Genomic DNA, 22792 nt, shown 5'->3' on the forward strand with positions numbered 1-22792 from the left:
TTCTTTTACTGCATAACAGTTATCACCATTTAAAATTGACTTGTTGGTTTATTGTCTTCTGCTAGAACATCAGTTTTGATCCATGCTTGTCTCTGGCTTAGAATAAAGTGGCACACTATCATGATCAATTACTATTCTAAAAATGAATAAACACTGAAACTATAAATAAATACCACAGGCACTGGGAGTAACATGGTGGGGGAGAAGAGCCCTATACACTGCTGGTGGTAATGTAAACTAGTGAAGCCATTTTAGAATGCAGTTACTCCAAAAACTAAAAGCAGAACCCCCATATGACCCAGCTATGTCTTTCCTGGGTATAAACTCCAAAGAACTCTTCATTACTACCCCCAGAGACAACTGCATGATCATGTTCATTGCCATACTATTCACAATAGGTAGAAAATTGAGCCAGTCTAGATTTCCACTAACACATAAATGAATAAAGAAGGTGTAGGACATATGCACAGTAGAATTTTATTCAGCTCTAAGGAAAAATAAAATCATGGTATTTTTAGGAAAATGGGTGGAATAGCAATTTTTGGTGATTTTATCCTGACAGTTTTATATATTTATTTAGTGGATTATAGATATTTCACCCCCTTCGCATCCCCCCTCCCTCTCCCATTGAAACCCCTCTTTCTAACAAACGGTCCTTTCATGTCTTCTTTCTATGACCCACTATTCATCAGTGAATGAAATGTCAATCTCTCTTTCAACAACCATTAACTGGCAACAGTCTCTCAGGGAGGGCTGGAACCTCGTGGTCCCCTCCCCATTCCCTGATGATATGTTGATGGGGGCTAACCTTGAATGGGTCTTGTGCCTATAACCACAGCTGCAATAAGTTCATTAATTAATGGCTATGTCATGTCAAGAAGACATCTTTCTGTTGTACATGTCCCTATCATCTGACTCTCCCGACCTTACATATTCTTAGCACTTTGGTTGGTTATGGGTTTCTGCATTAACTTCTGCCATGACCATAAGAAGTTTTTTTGATGAAGGGTGGGCACAGAACTAAATACGAGTATTTAGAAGGCAGTTTGACAACATGAACATTTAGTAAAAACCATAATAGTGGGGAACTTAAATTTATTATATTAAGCAAAGTAATTTAGATTCAGAGAGTGAAATACAGCCTTTTCTCTTATAGGTGGATCCTAGTTCTTAATTTTTATATGTGTATATATATGTATGTGCATGCAAGTGTGAGCATATGTCTGCAAACTACAAAGGAGAGCAATTGAGAGTAACCACGGGTCTTAGGAGAAGGGGGATGGGAAGGGGCATATAAGGGAAAACAGAAGGGGGCCTAGACCAAGGGGTTCAAGGGATGGAGAGGGAAAAGGATCAACAGATTGTGTATGAGAATTCTACTCTGAAGCTTATTTCTTCATTTTAAATTAACCACATATTCTTCAAATCTTAAAAGTGAAAAAACCAGAACTATAAGTGGCAATTGGTAGGAAATCATGCCAAGCACAACAAATTGCAGGCATACCTTGTCAACTGGTGGCACAACACCTGTGTCTTCATTTACAGGCCTCTAATTTAAAAACTTGGTGCCACTATTAGTGGAATTTCAAAAAGTATGCCAGTTTGTTGTCCAAAATACGTGCATTACAGAAATAGAGGAAATCCAAGTTTTGGAAAACACATTTTGCAGATTTCCCATTTAATACCTGGCTGGAATTCAGAACTACTAATTGACACTCTGGGGAAGTTCCACAGACCTGGCCAACAAGTGAGAGTGTGTGCCTCTGCTGTGAACAGGTGTCTGAAGGCCCTCCCTCAAGCACTTGGGCCTGTAGCACCCTGAGCCTCTCTGTGAGCAACACTTCCGCTGACAACCTGACCCTCCTGATCCCCAGCAGGGGCTGACTGGTGGGCCACTCCTTGCATAGCAACTTCCAGAAGACGAAAAGCCAGGAGTATTTCTGGGAGCCACCCACTCATGTGCAACTCATAAAACACATGAAGGCATGAATTCAGATGATCAGAAAGAATTAAACCGCGTGCCCTCTCAACTCACCAACTCCCTAGCCTGGTGGCAGCCCCTTTGAGGCCCCGGTTGTCACATGTATGCTTCTTGCAAGCCTCCAGATAGATAGAGCATCTGGACAGATTTCCTGGTCTGCAAAGGCATTACTGGAAGTATCATGTGTCCTTTGCCATGAGGATTTATTCACAGGTTTCCATGGAAGCAAGCCGGCTAGGTGAATGTGGTGAAAGTGGAGGTACACAGGGCCATTAAGTCCTGGCTCCTCTGTAGCAGGAAAAGTGCAATACAGGACACAACATGCAACAATGCCTTTTATTATGCAAACTAAATGGCGCGCGGGGTGGGGGGTGGGGCAATAGAACAACTGGCCCCAGGGGTGGCTATTTCTTGGCCTATGTGTGTTAAGTCGGCTTCTATTTCAGGTCATGGGCGAGGGTTTAGAAAGAAACAGAAACAATAATGTAGATGTAGAGGACCTCCAAGGGCTCCTTTCAGGACTTTTGCATGAAGAATTCTTTTGAGAGCTAGTCCTTGGTCTGGAGAAAAAGAGTTGGAATATTAGAAGAGCCCGGTACCCTGAGTTCCATCTGCAGGCACTGGGACTCCATCTTGCTGAAGGCCCAGGGACATTTATCTTTCACCCCCTTGATTCTCGGGCCTCACCTGGACTGTACCAAGGACCTCATCATCTCCAATGCTGCCCCACTCGTCCTCAAGATACCTGGCAGGGGGGGGGCGGGGGGGGGGAGAGAAGGACAGGTAACATCCATTATTAACACAAGAAAGATGCAGTGATCACAAAGTGCCACCACTTAACCTATGCTACTCATTTACTGGGACGTGTGTGCCCGACTTAGCACTATTGTAATGGTGAAAAAAGACCTGGTGGAACCCACAATGTTTGTCATCACTTAGGCCCAGAAGAAGTCAAAGCAGAAACACAGGGACATTCCTAATAGCAGACCTTAAAAAAGAAGCCCAAGAAAATAACAAGTGGAAATTAAAAATTACAAAATTTTCCATTGTTTTTAAATTGAGATTTTAGTCGTATCTTAGAATTTACTACTAGCCAGGCAGTGGTGGCACACACCTTTAATCCCAGCTCAGGAGGCAGAGCCAGGTGGATCTCTGTGAGTTCAAGGCCAGCCTGGGCTACAGAGTGAGTTCCAGGAAAGGCGCAAAACTACACAGAGAAACCCTGTCTCAAAAAAAAAAAAAAAAACCAAACAAACGAAAAAAGAATTTACTACTTTAAGGTGAACAATTCAGTGATTTTCTATATATTCAAAATATTATACAGCGGTTACAGTTATCCAATTCCAGAACGTTTTCCTCATCTTAGATAGAAAATGAAGAACAAACATAACCCCTTATCTTTTAGCAGTTACTCCTATATTTCCATTTCTAGATACTATAGTAACTACTGATCTGCTTCGGTGGATCTGTCCTTTTGTTTGAGATGGTCTTGTGTACCCCAGGCTGCTGCCCTTGAACTCACTATGTAGTATACAACTATTGTGTTAAGCTCCTGCCCCTCCCATCTCTACCTACCAAGCGCTGTAATTATATACATTCATTACAAAGTTCAGATTTATCTGACCTATTTGTTTATTCATTTCATTTTGTTTTTTGAGTCATGGTCTCACTTTGTAGTCCTGTCGGGTCTGGAACTCCCTATGTAGACTGACTTCAAACTCAGACTCACTGGTCTCTGCCTCCCAAGTGCTAGGATTAAAAGCATGCACCACTACCCCTGGCCTACATCTTCTTGATTGATGATTGATGTGAAGGTCCATGCTCACTGTGGATGGGGCCACCCCTGAGCTGATGATCCTGGGTGCTCTGAGCAAGCCAGGAGTTATAAGCCAGCCAGCAGCACCCCTCCATGGCCTCTGCTCTAGATCCTGCCTCCAAGTTCCTGCTTTGTGTTCCTGTCCTGATGTCCCTCACTGATGGGAGTTTAACCTGAGAGTTGCAAACTGAAATAAACTCTTTCCTCTCCAAATTGCTTTTGGTCATGATGCGTTATCACAACAATGGAAAATTTAACAAAGATAGCAGGTGAAAGGCACTGCCATCAAGTCTGACAACCTGAACTTGATTCCCTGAACTGCACTTGGTGGAAAGAGAGAACTGACTTCTGAAAGGTGTCCTCCAATCTCCACAGTCCTCATAGCATGCATTTACAAAATATAAGTGAATGTAGTGAATTATTTAAAAATGATACAGGTCTTTTCATTATTCAATTTTAAGAATTTGTCATGTATTTTAGAGACAAGTTCTTTATCAAACATACACAAATATTTCTGATTTATTGAATTCATCTTTCATTTTTTTTAGAATTTTTAAATTGAAAATTTATATAATATATTCTGATCATGGTTTCCTGCCTCCATATCTTCCCATATCTTCTTCACCTACCCACCCATCTGATTCCATGTCTTCTTTCTCTCTCTACTTGGAAAACAGGTACATTTAAAAAACTAACAAACCAGAATTTCAAAAAACTGAAAAAGCACAAGAAACACACACACACCATTAAAAAAAAAACAACCAGAAACCATAATATACCAGCAACAATCCAATGAGATTTAAAAAAAAAAGGCCCAAACAAAGCAATATGAGACAAAAGAAAATCTTCAAATACACCACTGAGTGTTTCGTGTTGACCATTTACTGCTGAGCATGGGGTCTATCCTTAAGTGTGGTTTATAAAGCCAATAAGACTTCATTGGAGAAAACCCATCTTTTTTTCTTTGGGACAGGTTATCAATTGGAAATAGCTTCTTGGTCATTTTTTATTTCACTGATAATATTTTTTGAAGCAAAATGATTTGAAAGTTGATAAAATCTACTTTATCTGATTTTACATTTTTTTGTATGTTTGTTGCTATATATCAGAAACCATTGTCTAATTCAATAACACAGATCCTCTGTTTTCTTATGAGACTTTTACAGTTTTGAGCCCTGGCTTTTGAGATTTATGCACGTATTTCTTAGACAGGGTCTCATGTAACCCAGACATACCTTGAACTTGTTATGCAGATGAAGTTGAAAATGAACTTCTATGTACTAGCACTTCATGTGTGCACAACTCTGCTCAGTTTATGTGGTGCTGGGAATTGATCCCAGGGCTGTATGCTCCATAGGTAAGCTCTCTACCAATTGAGCTATATAACTGGCCTGGAACTCATTTTGAGACCAGGCTGGCCTCGAACTCACAGAGATCCGCCTGGCTCTGCCTCCTGAGTGCTGGGATTAAAGGTGTGTGCCACCACACTTGGCACCAGACCCACTTTTATTTTATTTTATTTTATTTTTTGTTTTTTGTTTTTGGTGTATGTGTTGGGGGGGGTTGTTTTGTTTTGTTTTGTTTTGTTTCAGTTTTTCGAGACAGGGTTTCTCTGTGTAGTTTTGGTGCCTGTCCTGGAGCTCACTTGGTAGCCCAGGCTGGCCTCGAACTCACAGAGATCCGCCTGGCTCTGCCTCCTGAGTGCTGGGATAAAGGCGTGCGCCACCACTGCCGCCTCGCTAGTTATTCTTATATGTGATTCTTTTGTGAGTTGTCCCTCCACCAGTTGCTGAAAAAGATATTTGTCCCTCTTGGTATTTTTGGTGTATTTGGTTTGAAAATCAATTTTCTATCAATATGAAAATCCATGGTTTCATATTTTTGGACTTGAACTCTGTCAATTATTGTATGTATCTGTTCTTGGACCTATATATAGCACCTAGCATTTTTCCTTACACTTTAGTGTAAGTTTATAGTAACTTTGCAGTGAGTTTTCCAAGTATCTTCTTATTTTTCAAGATTATTTTTCTATTATGGGTTCACTTTACCTTCATTTGAATTTTCAGGTTGACCTGCAAGTCTCTACAAAGGCGGTGGCTGAAATTTTTATATGGATTGCATGGGCACAGAACATGAACAAAAAATTGGGGCGTTTGCTCCCCTAATATTGTTAGGTGTTCTAGTTCAGGAACATAAAATACCCATCCATTTAAGTTTTATTTATTTCTGTAATACTTTTCCACATCTTTGCTAAACATCCCTGGGTATGTTTCTTCTTCATGATATTGCAAATGGAATTGGTTTCTAAACTTACTTTTTTTTTTAAAAGATTTATTTATTTATGATGTATACAATATTCTGCCTGCATGTATCCCTGCAGGCCAGAAGAGGGCACCAGATCTCATTACAGACGGCTGTGAGCCACCATGTGGTTGCTGGGAACTGAACTCAGGACCTCTGGAAGAGCAAGCAGTGTTCTTAACCTCTGAGCCATCTCTCCAGCCCCTCTAAACTTACTTTTTAATTGTTCATTGCTAGAATAGAGTAACACAACTGAATTTTGTATATAGATTTTTAACCCTGAAATAAGGCTGACACATCTCATTATTTATACCTTCTAATGTATTCCTTACAATTTGACACATAGTATATCACATTATCTGATATAAACATTACATTGTTTTAAATTGCTTATAAAATCACTATACAATTAACACATATTTTTTAAATTTTGGTCCATGACTTGGCCTCACAACATCTGAATAGCTGTAAATTTTTATTAAATCTCTACTTCTTTTAACTCAAGGTTATTGCCAGTGATTCCCAGAACTCACTTCAAATCAGTCTGGGTGGAGGAATCCTTCATCTGCTGACGACTTTGGGCACAGAAGATTGTGGGCATAGTGGTAGAGAAGGCCTTCTTGGTCTCTGAAGGGCTGGCATTCCTCAGGATCATTTCATCATTCACAATGCAAAGCCTGGAAGAAGAGTGGCTTTTCAGAGCAAACCCCTATTCTCTTTGCATGCTTCATTAGCTGATATCCATTTCCCCTGTCATAGGATTACCTTTTGAAAGATTTCCTATCAGCTTCATTAAATTGTAGATTTAACTCTAGCTTGCTTGCCCTTTGCAAAAGAAGTGGCCACTGGCACATTGCACATTTTCAGAGAACACTGCCTCACAGAGAAGACTAATAACTTGCCCAAGGTCACACAGCTAATTAGTGAGTGTCAAGAAAAAAAAAAATCAGTCCATGCTCATAATCACTTACTGAGACAACTTCTTAGAGCTACTTGTTTGCACTCTATGGTACTGGGAGTTTCCCAAGAGTATACTAATGCACCACTGGTTAAATGGGTATTTCTATAGCCACGCATAACATAGTACTCACCTGGAATATCTGCCAGTAGTTAAGATGAATGTCCGGGTGAAGGCACGAATACATCCCTCAGATTTTCCTTCCACTTCAATGGCAACAAAACAAACAAACAAACCCACTGGGGTTGCACATGATTTAAAAACTCACACACCATTCCCCAATGAGAGTCTGACCAGATACTCAGAAGGAAGTCATACTGGGACAATTTTCACTGAGAGTCAGGAGAAGATTCAGGGAAAGAGGGAAATAATAGAAATACTCAGTTTTCCATGATAGGGCCCCCTTAATGTAGACTAGTGTCCTTGACAAATTTAATCCACTTTATTCCTATGTCCTAGCTGCCTAAGGAATGGCTATTATTAACCGCGTTGGGGAAATGAGGAAACTAAAGGGTTAATAGGTCGCAGTTCAGAAAGTAAAGACTTGAAATGAGAGCAATCAAGCTCTATAGCCATAATAATGCCTGTACTGTGCAGGGCAGACAGACATGGGTGGAAAACAACGTGTGGGAAGCAATGAATCAGTAAGGAAGAGAAGAGAACGAAAAGGGAACAGGAGGGTGGGGAGCTGGCAAGGTTCTGGCAGGAACCTCTGCTAAGAGAAAGGAGCCCCCCAAACACTTACTTTCTTTGAACACCCCATTGACAGAAAAGCAGATCATCTTTTCCTGAAAAGAAAGAAAATAGTAGCTGGGCAGTGCTGGCGCACGCCTTTAATCCCAGCACTCGGGAGGCAGAGCCAGGTGGATCTCTGTGAGTTCGAGGCCAGCCTGGTCTACAGAGTGAGTTCCAGGACAGGCTCCAAAACTACACAGAGAAACCCTGTCTCGAAAAAACCAAAAGAAAAAAAAAAGAAAAGAAAATGGTAAACTAAGGCTTTGACTATTCTTCCAAAACTTCTTACTTACTTGTACCTTTCTGATCATGCCTAAGGGAAGAAAGAGGTACTCACTGTCTGGGCACAAATGTCCACTACACAGGAATATAAATCGTGCTGAGTTTTTGGCAGTTCATGAAGGCAGGTTACAATTTTACATTTCTTGTGCTTCAGCAGCCGCAACCGCAAATCTGTGTAAAGTAGAGAATCAAAGATGGGGGTCATTATACCCCACTGGACCGTGACCCGTTTCATTCCCTTCCTGACAACTTCATTACATCCTTACAGGAGTCCTTGAGCTTCATCATATTCCTACTATCCTTGCAGTATTCTTCTAAAGTTCTTCTAGGGGAAAAAAGAAGAACAAGTAGGTAGGTATTTCAGTCATTATGGGTGTGTTTCCCCCTTGTGTGTGCTAGAGGTGGAACCTGCTGTCCCAGAATAAAGCTTCAGCTGTGATACTCACATGTCTGGCTTGTTGGAGTTGAAGGTAATGGTCAGAGAGAAGCAGGAGTGTGCATGGTAAGCAGTGAGGAGACTGCGTCGATCACCATAGTCGTAGATCAAGTAATACCTGTGAGAAGGGCAGCCAAGGGAGCAGTCTACCTCTAGTCCAAGTCCCAAGTGATACCTGAAAACTCTTAGAGCAAACTTGTGCTAAGACAGCCCAGCCTAGCCTTCTACTTTCTCATACTCCTGGGGTTACTCACTGAAGCATAAATTGCATGACCAGATTCTTCAGACTTTCAGATCCTCTATAGCTTTCCTGAAATGAAAGACACTTTTAAACTACATGGTTGACAAAAACTTCACTTGCAACTCCTTGAATCTTGGTGGTCCCTTCTCACCTTACGTGGTTTTATTATTTCCAAGGTGTCTTCGTCAACTGTTGGGAATAACTTCCAGCCATCCTGCAGGAAAGAAGAAGTTAGGAACACAGAAGAGGGACATGGCATATGATGCCCTAGGAGCTAAAGACCCCGAAGAACAAGGATAAGAGCCAGGTGTGATATGGACCAATAAATAGCATGGGCTGTGAGATTACAGTGAATGTCTGAAAGATATCTCCCCCTTCCTCCTCCTTCTGTCTTTCTCTGCTTATGGGATTCCCCTCTCCTCGAAAGAAAACATCCATGTTTTTTTTTTTCTTTCAAGAATCCATAGCACTTAAAAAGAATACTAGTCTGACACACACATGTTATTCAGGAAGAATGAAGGTCTTGTATTTGAAGAAGAGGAGACAAATTGAAGCTAGGACCTTACCAAGTGTAACAACTCTGGGAAGCAGTTCAGAACAGCACTGTTGACAAACCAAAAACCAAAAGAAGTGACTGACAGTTCAAGTCTTTGCAGCGTACCTTTTCTCCCTGTGTCCCCACCTGCCCCTGGTTCTCCCTCTTGTTCTTCTCTCTCTTCTTACCTGCCTCCCATGCCTGGGTAACTTCCACCCACATTTCACTGGCCCCCTTCTCAAGGGCCACAAGAAGCCACATTGGGAGCCCAGGGCCCAGGGCTTCCTCCTCTCCCTGCATCCCCCCTCTTCCTCAGAGTCTTCAGAGAAGGCCTTTAAAGGAGCAGGGCATAGAACTGGAGCTCAGGGCCCTGTGACCTTGCCAGGGGTCCGGGTGTCTTTGAAATGCTGGGAAATGGAGTCGAGGGAGGCAGGGCTCAAGAGGCCAGGAGGAGATGGCAGGGGGATAGTAGATGGTGACAGAAGTGGTAAGGGGAGAATGGCGAAGGACAAGAGGGAGACACGGGAGAGGAAAGGCAAAGGAGACAGAAGGAACAATGTGAAGGGAATGGGAGATGTTCTGTCTAGCCTGGGACAGCAGGTGTAGGGTCATATAGGACAAAAGGGCTCCCCTGCAGGGGCATTTCCTTCATACCTGCTGGGCTAGTCCAAGGACCCAAAGCAGGAATGAAAACAAGCATCCTACTGAGCCTGGCAGGACACACAGCCTCTAATTTTCCCGAGTGAGCTGAGGATAAAGAGCATCCCTGGAGGCAAGAGTCATTCCCCAGAATCAGAAGTGATTTGAGTGAGTTCCCAGCTCAGCATGGCATGGAAACCCTATGGCCTCCCATTATGATCACTTGGTTCTCTCCTGAATACTCTTGTGTACCTGTGCCTGTCTGAATGTGGGTCCTATCCAAGGAATCAACTTGCCTGTCTCAGGCTACCCAAGGCTCCCCTTAGATGCTAGGTAGGATGATGAGCAAGGCAGGTTGTTGGTCCATAGGTATAGGCAGGGAAGGAAGGAGGGGTGGAGGCATCGTGAGGCCAGACCTTCTGTCTCCTCAACCTCTGCTGCACTCTGCCTTCCCTTCCTGCTACAGGAGCCTTCAGCTCCCCAGTCATGGCCCACTCCTGCATCCCTGATCCAGAGAGCCCAGGTTTCCCCCCAAAAAACACAGAGATCCCAGCAGTAGATCAGAGGAAGCGATGTCCACATCAGCATCACCTAAGACCTCAGCCCCAGCCTAGGGCAGGACAACCTCTAGGGCAGCCTGGGACAGAAGAGGGGACCATTCAGGAACAAGATCTGGAGGCTCCTCTCAGGACCAGGGAGGAGGCCTGGTGCTGTCGAGATGAGGAAAGGCAGGGCCTGCTGGAGGAGGCCGAAAACTCACACAAGGGAAACAGGGCCCAAGATAGAGGGGGGGTGGGCATGCAGGAGACAAGGAGGCCTGTGAGCACAGCTGAGTACAGAGAGAGGGGAGAGGGCAGGCCCTATGATCCTTCCCGAGGACCAGGCCTGCCTCCTCCCACAGAGAATCTTTCAGGCTACCAGGAGGCAATGGTGTCCGTGAAAGGGAAGAGGTGTCAGCAGGCGTGAAGTACCTCACATAGGCAGAATGGTCTGGGAAGGTGCTGCACAAGGGGTTCCCTTCCAGCCACAGCTCTTTCAGCTTCAGCCCTTTCATCTTCTCCAACTCCCACGCAGTCTTCAGCTGAGAAAGAATGGGGAGAACTAGTAAAGTGCCCCATGAAGAGACATATATCTAGGACCTCGCACCTTGAGCCCCTACCCTCACACAGAGGCACCTTCCTTGCCTCTTGCAGTCACACATCACAGTGTACACTGCCTGCCACCCGCAACCCAAATCTTATCCTCTTACCAAATTTCTTGAAAGGTCCAGAATCTTGACTTGTGGGGCCCTCTCTATTAATTCAGACACACCATCTAGCCAGTATATTTTGTTGTTGCTCAAGTTCAAGGACAGGAGCTTTTGGGAGCAAGATTTAGCATTATCATTACTATATACTTCCTCAGAGACAAACCTCCCTGCGCTCCATCCTATCTAGCCCTCCACCAAATATCATCACTGGCTATATGGCCTCACCTCAGGATAATCCTCTTGGATGACCTGAAGGGTAGCAGTCATGCAGCTTCTTCGGTTCAGAAATATGTCAATCCCATGATCCATTAAGTCTTCAGGAAGTGATGAGAAAGTAATTAGTAGGTGAAAAGAGGTCTGTCTGGACCAGCACCAGTGCAGACCCCTTCTGGGGTTACCATTGTCTTCCTTCTAGAAGACCTATGACCTACAGTTATTGCTGCCTGTCTTACCTGGGTCAAAGCGAAACTTTTTGAGGTACAGAGATTTACGGGAGACATTATATCGTTTCTTCATGCTCAGCTGCAGAGACAGATATGAAGAGAGAGACTCTGAGGCTCTGGGGTCTTGGTGACAGAAACTTCACTGACTTGGGGAAATGGGGAATCTAGGAAGTGGAAGCAATCTAGGAAGTGTCTCGAGTCTGACTTACCTTTAGAATCTTCATCTGATCTGATGTTAACTGGTACTGCACAGATAAAGGCTCAGTAGATGAATTAACATAGATAGAAATCTGTGTAAAGGGAGGGTAGGATAAGCATCAGGACTTCCAGTCCCAGAGACAGACTCAGTCCTGGCCTGGCTTCATCTATGCAAGAAGTAGTTAAACGGAAGTCCACCAACACCAACCTTTCTGTTTTCCTCATCACTCAGCTGGTAGTTTATATTCTTCAGTTCATAGGCGCTTCTGGGATTTTGGACAAAGAATTGAATCTGGTTTCTGTTGTACTGGAACTATAAGGAACAGAGACAACAACAATGATGCTGGAGGCAGGTCATCCTGCAGTGACCCTGGCCCCTCTTTACCCCGGGTGCACACACTGGGATTCAGGTTATCTCTTACATCAACTGGTGTGAAGGCCACACTGCAATGGCTCTGGAGTAAATTGATTATCCACATCTTGCTGTACTTTCTCCCATTTGGAATCTGTGGGCAAAACCAAGGAATAATAGAGAAAAGAAACACAATATTAAGAACGCAGATAAAATGTAATGTTTCATCCTGACCTACTCTTTCTAAAGACTTGTAACGTGGAGACAATTGACACAAGTTCTCTTTCCTTCCTTCCGTCCCTTCCTCTCCCTCCTTCCCAAGTTTCTTTCTTTCTTTCTCTGTGTAGCTATCTTAAATTGTCCTTTCTCTATATTTCCATGTTTATATTCCAAACCATAAAAGCCAGTTACTCAAAACTTACCTCACTTTTATAAGCTTCCAGGTGATTCTAAACTATGTAAGACTTACCTGGCTGTCTGACAAGATTTCACTGCCGTCAAAATCTCAGTTTGAACCACACTGAGATAAGCGGGGGAGAGCTTCTCCATGTTCTCTAGAGTTACCTCCATCTTCGGCTTCCTCCTGTGACCTTACCTTCTTGTACCCAGCTTGCTGGCATTTTATTCCTTTTGCTGAAGATGTGATCCAAGTTACACCACCTGACCTGCCTCCCTTGCACATTATTCACCTATGAGTACACTCACTGTGATCTTGAACCAGCCCCCTAAGGCTTCGTCCTCTACGCTATCGTTCAATTCGTCCTCTGGAAAAATTATATCGTGGCATTCAGCGTAACATGTACCATCATCTTCATTGACTTGGAAGAGAGAAGAGTTGCTGTGGAGAAATTGATAGAAAGATCTATTTATAAATATTTAGAATTGCTACCAGTCTATTGAAAAGCACCAATCTTGATTCACTGATAAACAGCTCTCTAAGCAAGACTTTCATCACTGCTCACTTTGTTTTGAAATAAGAGAAAAATTATAGAGTGGAAAAGTTGTACAATCTCGAGGGATACTACATGAAAGCCAGCTTGCCTATATTACTTACTACAATATTTGAGGGTCACTGCAGGCATCCTTTATCTGAATGTTTCCATCACTGTCCTGGAGTTGTGGACATAGAAGATTGTCCTCATGATATTCGTCATGAGGGCTCTCCTTACTAGAACTTTCTTGGGAAAGTTCATCCTTCTCCTTTTCTTGGAGAGGGATTGTCTCATCATTTGGGTCTGGAATTGAGAAGAAAGACACAAGTTTCAGCACACATTGATTAGCTATACTCAACACAGTTTGAAAAACAATAATTAAAAACAAAGCAAACTCAAAGTCAGCAGAAGCAAATTTTAAAGATTAGAGACAAATTAAAATAAAAATTTAAAAAGTAATGTAGAGGATCAATTTAAATCTACTTGTAGAACTCCTAGCGGTGGAAGCAGGGCCTGTCCCGAATGCTTGGCTGGCTTTTGGAAACCTATTCCTCATCCTGGGTTGCCTTGCCCAGCCTTGATGCAAGGAGAGGAGCTTAGTCCTCCCTCAACTTGATATGCCATGCTTTGTTGACTCCCATGGGAGATCTGCCCCTTTCTGAAACAGAGGAGGAGTGGATGGAACAGGGAGTGCAGAAGGGATGGGGGGGGGGCAAAAAGAGAAGAGGGAGGAGAAACTGTGGATGGTATGTAAAAAAATTAAAAAAAAATAAAAGGAGAAGGCATGCATGATAAAAAAAAACAATTTAAAAAGAGTTAGGTTTTTGAAAGGACATAGCTAATAAATATTTAGCTAGACTAACAAAGGAAAAAGACCTAAGAACTGACAAATAATTAAATAAATGAAAAAGAAGACATTAGAAATGATATACAAATGGGTTTAAGAAAATACTATGACTGATTATATACCACAACTGGAAAGCCTGAAAGAAATGGAGAAATTTCTGAACACATACAAACTACAAAATTTGAATCAAGAAGAAACAGAAAGTATAATTAGCAGTAATCAAAAGCATTTATGTAAAAAATGTTCTGAATCTGATGGTTCACAGCTGAATTCTACAAGCCAGTTAAAGAAGAACTAACCTCCAGTTTTCTGGAACCACTCCAAAAATTATAATGAAAAGAACTTTGAGAAATTTCCTTTACAAAGCCAGAATAATCCTTATGACAAAACTAAAGAGTTAAAAATAATTTATTTTAGTTTATATATATACACAAGCGTTTTGCCTGCATGTATGTATGTGGACCACATGCATGCCTGATGCCCTAGAATTGGAATTACAGATGGCTGTGAACCACCATGTGGGTGTTAAGATCTGAACCCAGGTCCTCTGCAAGAGCAGCAGGTGCTCTATGCCACTAAAGACATTTTCTTTTCCTTTGAAGGGTTTTTATTCATAGATGATGTTAATCATGGCTTTGGGACACTTGTTGGTTGCAAATACAATTTTATATAATTTGATAATCATCATTTTTTCTGAAATATTGTCAGCAAGAGTAGAATTAATGAACCGCATATTCAAATACACAGCCACCTAGAAGTGTGCACATTAAATTAGAAGATTGCTTTTATTATTATTTATTCTTCTCTCATACATTACAAAGTTTTCCCTCCCTCTACTTCTCCCAATCTCCTCTCCATGTCCCCTCTCCTCCAGATCCACTCCTCTTCGGTTTCCCTTCAGAAAAGGAGCAGGCCTCTGTTGTGGGATGGACTGTATGTCAAATTACTCTGATTGGTCAATAAATAAAACACTGACTGGCCCGTAGCTAGGCAGGAAGTATAGGCAGGACTAACAGAGAGGAGAAAAGAAAGAACAGGAAGGCGGGAGGAGACACTGCCAGCCACCGCCAGGACAAGCAGCATGTAAAGATGCCCGTAAGCCATGAGCCACATGGCAAGATATAGATTTATAGAAATGGATTAATTTAAGCTATAAGAACAGTTAGCAAGAAGCCTGCCATGGCCATACAGTTTGTAAGCAATATAAGTCTCTGTGTTTACTTGGTTGGGTCTGAGCGGCTGTGGGACTGGAGGGTGACAAAGATTTGTCCTGACTGTGGACAAGGCAGGAAAACTCTAGCTACAGGCCTCCCAGGGTTATCAACAAACATGGCATGACAAGTTATAATAAGACTAGGCAGCTGGGTGGTGGTGGTGCACACCTTTAGTCCCAGCACTTGGGAGGCAGAGGCAGGAGTATCTCTGTGAATTTGAGTCCAGCCTGGTCTACAGAGCAAGTTCCAGGATAGTCAGAGTTACACAGAAAAACCCTGTCTTTAACAAAAAAAAAAAGACTAGGCACATACCCTCATATCAAGGTTGGATGAGGCATCCCCACTCCCACAAGAAGACCAAGCTACACAATCATAACCTATATGCAGAGGACCTAGATCAGACCCATACAGGCTCCTTTTAATTGTCAATTCAGTCTCTGTGAGCCCCTATGAGCCTTGCTTAACCACTAAAGATATTTTTTCAAAAGACAACTACAATACTAATGAGGTTGAGAGGCAGGAGAACAATAGATTTGGAGCTAATCTAGAGTACACTCGGAGACCGTGTCAAAAGAAGTATTTAAAAGCAGGCAGGGAGGAAGGAGAGGAAAAGAGAGCAGGGGAGGTTGGAAGGAAAAGAGGGAGGGAGGGAAAAAGAATACAAGGATAAAGGGAAGGAGGGCTAGTGAAATCTGTAGACCCATATCCTGATGATTCAAATACTATCAAATCAAACCTGGTGGCACAGGACTGTAAATGAAGATACTGGAAAGGCTGAGGAAGAAGGACCTAAAATTCAAGGGCAGTCTACTTAACAGAATATGGCCAGGGCTAGTTTGGGCTAAAAACAGTTACGAGAACAGCTTGGTCTACATAGTTCCAGGACAGCCAGAGTTACATAGTGAAACCTTGCCTTAAAAAAAAAAAAAAAAAAAAAAAAAAACAAAGCAAGCAAGTAGTGAGGAAAGGGGAAGTAAATGGGGAAGAGGGGAAGGAGGGAGGAAGAGAGTGGAGAGATGCAGGAAAAGTAGGGGAAAGGAGGAAAGGCATGGGGAGAGGGAAAGGACAGGGAAGGGGTGGAGGGAGAAGGGGAGGAGGGAGGGAGGGCATGGCGAAAGGGAAAGGGTGGAGGGCAAAGAAGACAGAGAAGAGAAGGAGGAGAAGGAGGGGTCGGAGATGGGAGATGGGGAATGAAGGACAGCAGCAAGCTGTCAGTGGTAAAGACACAGAGGGAAGCAGAAATGAATGCAGCACCTTACAGCAGGACACAATCTCTGCAGGGTCTTCTCCTCCACCAAGGATTTCCACCTCTGGCCTTAAAGTTCTTGTGAGTAAAGTGAAACTTTCAGCTGGAACATTTCCTCTTCTGCCCTAAGAATTTCTAGCTCAGTCTTTTTACATTTGTCTACCAACACTTCCGCACACTCTTATTTATAATGTGGAACCAGGATAACTATCTGGAGTCTAAACACACATAGCGAAATAATCCATATTCGCAGGTCAGAGATGGGGGAATTACTTCATGACAGTGAGTGTATATTTTCTGCATACTGGGTACATCTATGGAAAATAACACGTTAGTTGGAACCACTTTAGCTTTGCTGGTTTTCAAGAATCTTCCACAAGGCCACAGCTATTATTTTTTTTTTTTATGTTTTCATTTCAGGCACAACAAAACAGTAAATACTGACTTAGAATTTATGCCTCCTCTCCCCTCAAAATAAGTGTACCTCTAATCCCACCACTTCGCATCTCCTCCGTTGTAAGCCCCCAGGCCAGATCACCACTGCTTATCTCCTGGATTATACAGCCTTCCTACTGCAAGCCCCCTGCTCTCCCACTTGTTCATCACTCTCTTCTCCACAATGTAGTAGCAACGGTGACTTTTTTTTCAAAATCACAAGTCAAATCTTACTCAGAAGCTTGAAGGCCCTTACTACATTAAGAGCTGTACAATCAAAATATACTTCAAAAAGAGACAACAGAAAAGAACTTTACTGGTGACATGTGGTGAACACAAGAAAGCCATTTTGCTTTTATGAAAAATTTAAGAGGAGAATCAAATATTTACCCTCCCTTTCTTGTACAGGCTGTATACAAAGAACGACACACTGTTGGTAAGAGCATGCCATTATAATAATATTTTCTCAAGTTGGGTAATAATGGTGTACTCCTTTGATCCCAGCACTTGGGAGGCACAGGCAGGCAGATCTCCATGAGGCCAGCCTGGTTGAGAGAGAGAGAGAGAGAGAGAGAGAGAGAGAGAGAGAGAGAGAGAGAGAGAGAGAGATATCCAGGACAGCCAGGGCTACAGAGAAACCCTGTCTCAAAAAAACAAAACCAGCCGGGCGGTGGTGGCGCACGCCTTTAATCCCAGCACTCGGGAGGCAGAGGCAGGCGGATCGCTGTGAGTTCGAGGCCAGCCTGGGCTACCAAGTGAGCTCCAGGAAAGGCGCAAAACTACGCAGAGAAACCCTGTCTCGAAAAAAAAAAAAAAAAAAAAAAACCAACCAAACAAAAAAGAATATCTATTCTAATACATAAAGAAATTAAAATAAAATTTGATAATAATTATTTAAAAGTTAATAATTAAAGGGTATATAAAAGGATAGCAATATCTAGTAAAAACATTCACGTCTCAAAAAGGGAAGCAACAAAATATCATGACTCTTATATCATATGGGTACCACTTATGAAGTACTTGTACCCCAACATTAAACTTTAATTTGATTAAGTTTTAGCAGCAATTTGGTATTTATTTTAATCATCATGGAGTATAATGAACCAAATGCATGATAAATGATTCAGTCTTTAAAAAAATTAATCAATCAAGAGGGAAAGAGAAGGCGGTGTATATGAATATACTAAATGCTGTATATTTGCAGTGTATTGAGTGCATTATGCATATAAATGTGTTTGCAAGATGCAATTATATGGCAAAATACCTGTGACCTGCTTTTCATTTAACAATTTCATATCGCTAAATTTTCAGAAATAATAGTAATTAATTGAACTTTGTCATTTACTAAATTAATGTGCTATTCCTTTAAAGGCATTGTACAAAAAATTAAAGCTACCATCACTTGATTACCACAGTAAGAAGCAAGAATTGAGCTTCACTGGGCCGAAGGCTTAGTAAAGAATTAATATTCTTAATTGAAAAATATCTATTTTCAAATATTCCAAAAGGTCTAAATAAAAATTTCTATAACAAATGCTACTGAGCACAGGATTACACACAAACTCTACATACATTTTTATAGTGTATGCAATAATCCTGTGAGTGGGTTTAGGTCAAAACACAAATTTTCCACTTTAAGAGTTTTTTAAAGTGGCATTTAACAATAAGCATTACACCTATTTGCACAGTAAAAGTGAGTATGCTGAGCAGTTATCTTCACCAGTTAGTTCACTAACAACGTATTCAAGTATGCTGGGATGGAGAGGTGGCTCAGCAGTTAAGAGCACTGGTTGCTCATCCAGAGGACCCCGATTCTTAACAGTACCCACACGGCAGCACATAACTGTCTGTAACTTCAGTTCCAGGGAATCCAATACCTCTTTCTGGCTCTTCCAGGCATACATGTGCTGCACATATATACGTGCAGGCAAAAGACTCATACACTTGAAATAAATAAAATAAAAATATAAAATATTCATATCTTTTGAAAAAATATTCATTTTTGAAAATTACCCTTTATAATGTTTTTACAACATTGCCTGTAATAAATACATATATTCACACAAGTCAGGAGAATGGTGGGAAGCAAGGGTTCACAATATTTTGGGGGGAATGGGTGTGGCTAGAATCACAGAAAGATCGAAGGCTGGAAGAGGCATGAGATTCTCACATACAAGAAGCAAATAGTGATGGATGGGGCCATAAGTCATGGATGAACAATGGCAGTACAATCAAATAAGAGAAACACAAGAGATACTGAGTATATGCTGCTGAACAGGCCTGTGCGAAAATCTTGGAAGGCAGATTTCATGTATTTTTTATTTCATAAATATTAGGGAAGAAGACAACATAAGCATATACCAAACTAAGCGTTTGAAAAAGTAAACTAGTTTCCCAGCAATGAAATACTAGCTAAACTGCATCAAATTTCCATTTACATCACCTAGAAAAGTGTGGACTTTTTTTTAAAAAAATAAAGTTATCCCAAGATATCAAAGAACTCACAGTGTAGTAAGATGTTGCATGCCAAAGACTGGAAAAAAGGGAAAACTCAAAGTGACCTTAATCCTTGGGTCTTAAAAAAAATTATCAGCAGTCTCCAGGGCTGCAGTTAAGAGCACTTGTTCTTGCAGAGAACCCAGGTTCAATTTCCAGCACCCACATGGCGACTCACAACGGCCTGTAACTCCATTTCCAGGGTATCTGATGCCTTCTACTGGCCTTCATGATCACCAGCCATGCAGGATGCTCACAGACATACATACAGGCAACATACACACACACACACACACACACACACACACACACACACACGCACAGGCACACACACAGAGCACAGAGGCACACACGCATGCACACATGCACACACATACGCGCACATTTTAAAGAGCAGTAGTCGATTTCCTGAGGAGGCATAGAAGACACTGAAGCGCTGTGAATCAATGTATGCTAAATGTCCACAGAGCCATAGTGGTAACAGGAAAAAAAAAGTGAATTTGTGCCTGCTAAAGAAAGCCAACTGCACAAACCACTCTGATTTAGCTCTTAATCTTTGAAGGTTGGGAGAGAGCTAGCTCCCTGGGAAAATGCTTCCTAGCATCTAGGGAAGTCATAGTGGTACCAAAATCTAAAACTCCAAACCAATTACATCAAGTGGGTACATCCTTCAAGAGACAGACAAAATTTTCATCCGAATAACTCAAACACTCATGAGGTTTAGGAGATTTGCAGGCTTTGGTTTGTTTCGCTTTGTGCGTGTTGTCCCAAACAAAAGTATTTTTTAGTGAGGCTTCCACCTGCGACATCTGAGTGCCTACTGGCCAAGCTAGTCACTGGTCATGGTGGAGCTGTGTGCATATGGTTTTAAGGGCTGGGCCTTTAGAGACCTGGCAACTCAGGGTCTCTGAAGTCCTCACCCTAGCAGTTAGGCCTAGTTCTGCGCCCTGTGGCAACCACAATGGGTCACAGTACACAGTTCAAGGGGTTTTTGTTTGTTTGCTTGCTTGCTAGAAAATAGCAAAATTCTCCCCTGGAAGGGGATGAATTCATCCTACTATCAAAATAAAATGTACAGTATATTATATGTGGTTCCCTGAAAAAGAAATGAATTAGCAACTAAAAGTTAAGCATGAAATCCATCTAATGGTATTATTGTCAATAAAATAAAATCAAATGAAACCTTCAGCCAATAATTGTAAAATACATAAAAAGGGCAGAATTCTGAGAACTCAAAAAAAAAAAAATGTGGTACCAGAAATTAAGAACAACCACATCAGCAACATAACAACAGACATAGTAAAAAAGAAATGAAAGAGGATTTGGAAAGGATTTCAAGAAAATGTTCAGAATGAGGTACATGAAGAGATAAATTAAATCACAGATTCACGACGAGATGGGGCAAAACTAAAGGGGTAAGCAAACGAAACATTTAAGGCCTTAAAAAAGGTAGGAGAATGGTGTCGAAACGGAATTTCAAGATCAAATATTCGAGAAATTTTAAAAAGTCACAGTGGAGCAGGAGTGAAACGAAACCCAAACCTGCTCCAGTAAAGCTTTGAAATTCAAACAGTTATAATATTCGAAAAGATATCCTCAAGTGAACAAGTCAACATGTTCGACATTTTAGAATAGATGGCCAGCTGGGCCAAACGGTGGCTTCGAAGATTCATGGGCAACTGTGGGTTCCGCGTCCCTCTGCCTGCATTACGAATGTTAATTTTCAGTTTGCCGCCAGCCGTCTCCCCGCCCCTGGTGTCTGCGAGGACTCAAGGGCGACTGTGGGTTCCACATCCCTCTACTACTTGCACTATGAATGTTAATTTTCAGTTTACCACCCGCCATCTCCCCGCACCTCCCCGCACCCCACCCCCACCCCTACGCCGCAGCCGGCAAACAATTTTCGGCTTCAAATGGCGGACCTCAGAAAACCAAATGTCTCAAAACTTTCCCTTTAAACTCTAAGAAGAGCTCAGCTCAGCCATGACCCTGGCCATCCCCGTCTACGCAGCTTCACTAGGTCTCTGTGAGTTGAAAACAACAGGCCTGGGTCCTCACTAGTAGGCACCCATTTTCTAAGGCATCATGGGGGTTTGAAAGCGGGAAGCAGAATCCTCTCTGCCTCAAGCTTGACCAACTCACCCATGGCTGGCTTCTGAGGGCAGTGACTCTTCACTACTGTCCTCACACAGTTTCCATAAGGAGAAACTGTGTAGTCACAATCTGGCACCTTAGAGATCCAAGAAGGTGGCAACGAGCAATGGCGACCTGCGACCACTTCCTAGAAGACACACAAAGAAAATAGGACCCTTACAGGAAATGCCTTCTCCCAAATCAAATCACGAGGTCGGGGGCAGAAAATGTAACTTTCTGTTCTTACACCCGCCCTGTGTTTGCAGGCAATGGAACGTTCAGCGAGCCTTCTGCAACCCTTGCAGATGTTGTTCGTTACATTCAGGGGGCCTGAAGGGTAATTCGTTACATTCAGCAGCCCGGCGAAGGTAGTTTTTTACGGTATGGAGGCCGGCATAGGTCACTCTTTACAGTATGGGGGTCTGCAAAAGTCGTTCTTTATATTCAGCAGACCCACAAAAGGTGGTTTGTTGCATCCAGGAGGCCTGCAAAGATGATTCCATACAGTCCGGGGGCCTGTAACTTCTGACTAGCTGTGTCGGATGACTATATACTTTCGTGGAACTCAAGCCGAACTACAGCATCACCTGCTGCTTTTGCTCCCCCAAATTGTGATGATTTGATGAGATGCAGGAGTTTAACTGGCGTGTCTCAGAAGTACCTGGTGCCCCCAGAGGTCAGAGAGAGTGCAGGATCCCATGGAACTAGAGTTACAGATTGTTGTGTGTATGACAGAACCCAGGTTCTCTACAAGAGCAGCAAGTGCTCTTAACTGAGGCGCCATCTCTGCAGCCTCAGCTTGTTTTTTGTTTTATTTTATTTTATTTTGTTTATTTGTTTGTTTGTTGATTTTAGTTTTTAGAGATCTGGTTTCTCTGTGCAGCCTGGCTGTTCTGGATCTCGCTCTGTAGCCCAGGCTGGCCTCGAACTCACAGAGATCCACCTGGCTCTGCCTCCCGAGTGCTGGGATTAAAGGTGTGCACCACCACCACCACCGTTGCCATTGCTGCCCGCTGCCGCCGCTTCTGCCACTGCCACCACCACCAGGCTTGCTCCTGCTGTCTTTATTACTCTCTACCCCTTTTTTTTGAGACAGGTTTCTCACAACCTGAAACTTGCTGAGCAACACTCACTTTTAAGCTTTCTTTCTCTGTGTGTCTTGCATCCACCCCTCCACACACACTTTCAGAATAATAAAGATGTGGGGGGAGAAGCAGAAGAAAATTGTTGATATTGTTAAGGGAATAACCATTAATATTTTTGTTCATATTTTATTTGCTTTGTAAAAATTAGAAGTTTACCTTGTATTAGTTGTACAGCATA

The 22792-nt window shown here is 42.4% G+C and overlaps 1 protein-coding gene across 1 annotated transcript; it reads right to left on the bottom strand.

The window, feature by feature from the left end:
• Positions 1 to 2303: 2303 nt before the first annotated feature.
• On the bottom strand, positions 2304 to 21615 carry LOC102915868 (nuclear RNA export factor 2-like). The gene is made up of 21 exons (XM_042269533.2): positions 21479 to 21615; positions 13221 to 13401; positions 12872 to 13004; positions 12237 to 12320; positions 12023 to 12127; positions 11826 to 11906; positions 11626 to 11695; positions 11399 to 11487; positions 11174 to 11281; positions 10896 to 11005; positions 9317 to 9353; positions 8902 to 8964; positions 8764 to 8819; positions 8520 to 8627; positions 8340 to 8398; positions 8129 to 8244; positions 7802 to 7844; positions 7190 to 7262; positions 6632 to 6775; positions 2669 to 2726; positions 2304 to 2541 (listed from the first exon to the last, which is right to left on the bottom strand). Exons 1-21 carry the CDS (start codon positions 21480 to 21482, stop codon positions 2530 to 2532), a joined length of 1734 nt encoding a protein of 577 aa, XP_042125467.1. The 5' UTR covers positions 21483 to 21615; the 3' UTR covers positions 2304 to 2529.
• Positions 21616 to 22792: the final 1177 nt, after the last annotated feature.

The sequence above is a fragment of the Peromyscus maniculatus genome, chromosome X, assembly GCF_049852395.1.
Source record: "Peromyscus maniculatus bairdii isolate BWxNUB_F1_BW_parent chromosome X, HU_Pman_BW_mat_3.1, whole genome shotgun sequence".
Classification (NCBI taxonomy): domain Eukaryota; kingdom Metazoa; phylum Chordata; class Mammalia; order Rodentia; family Cricetidae; genus Peromyscus; species Peromyscus maniculatus.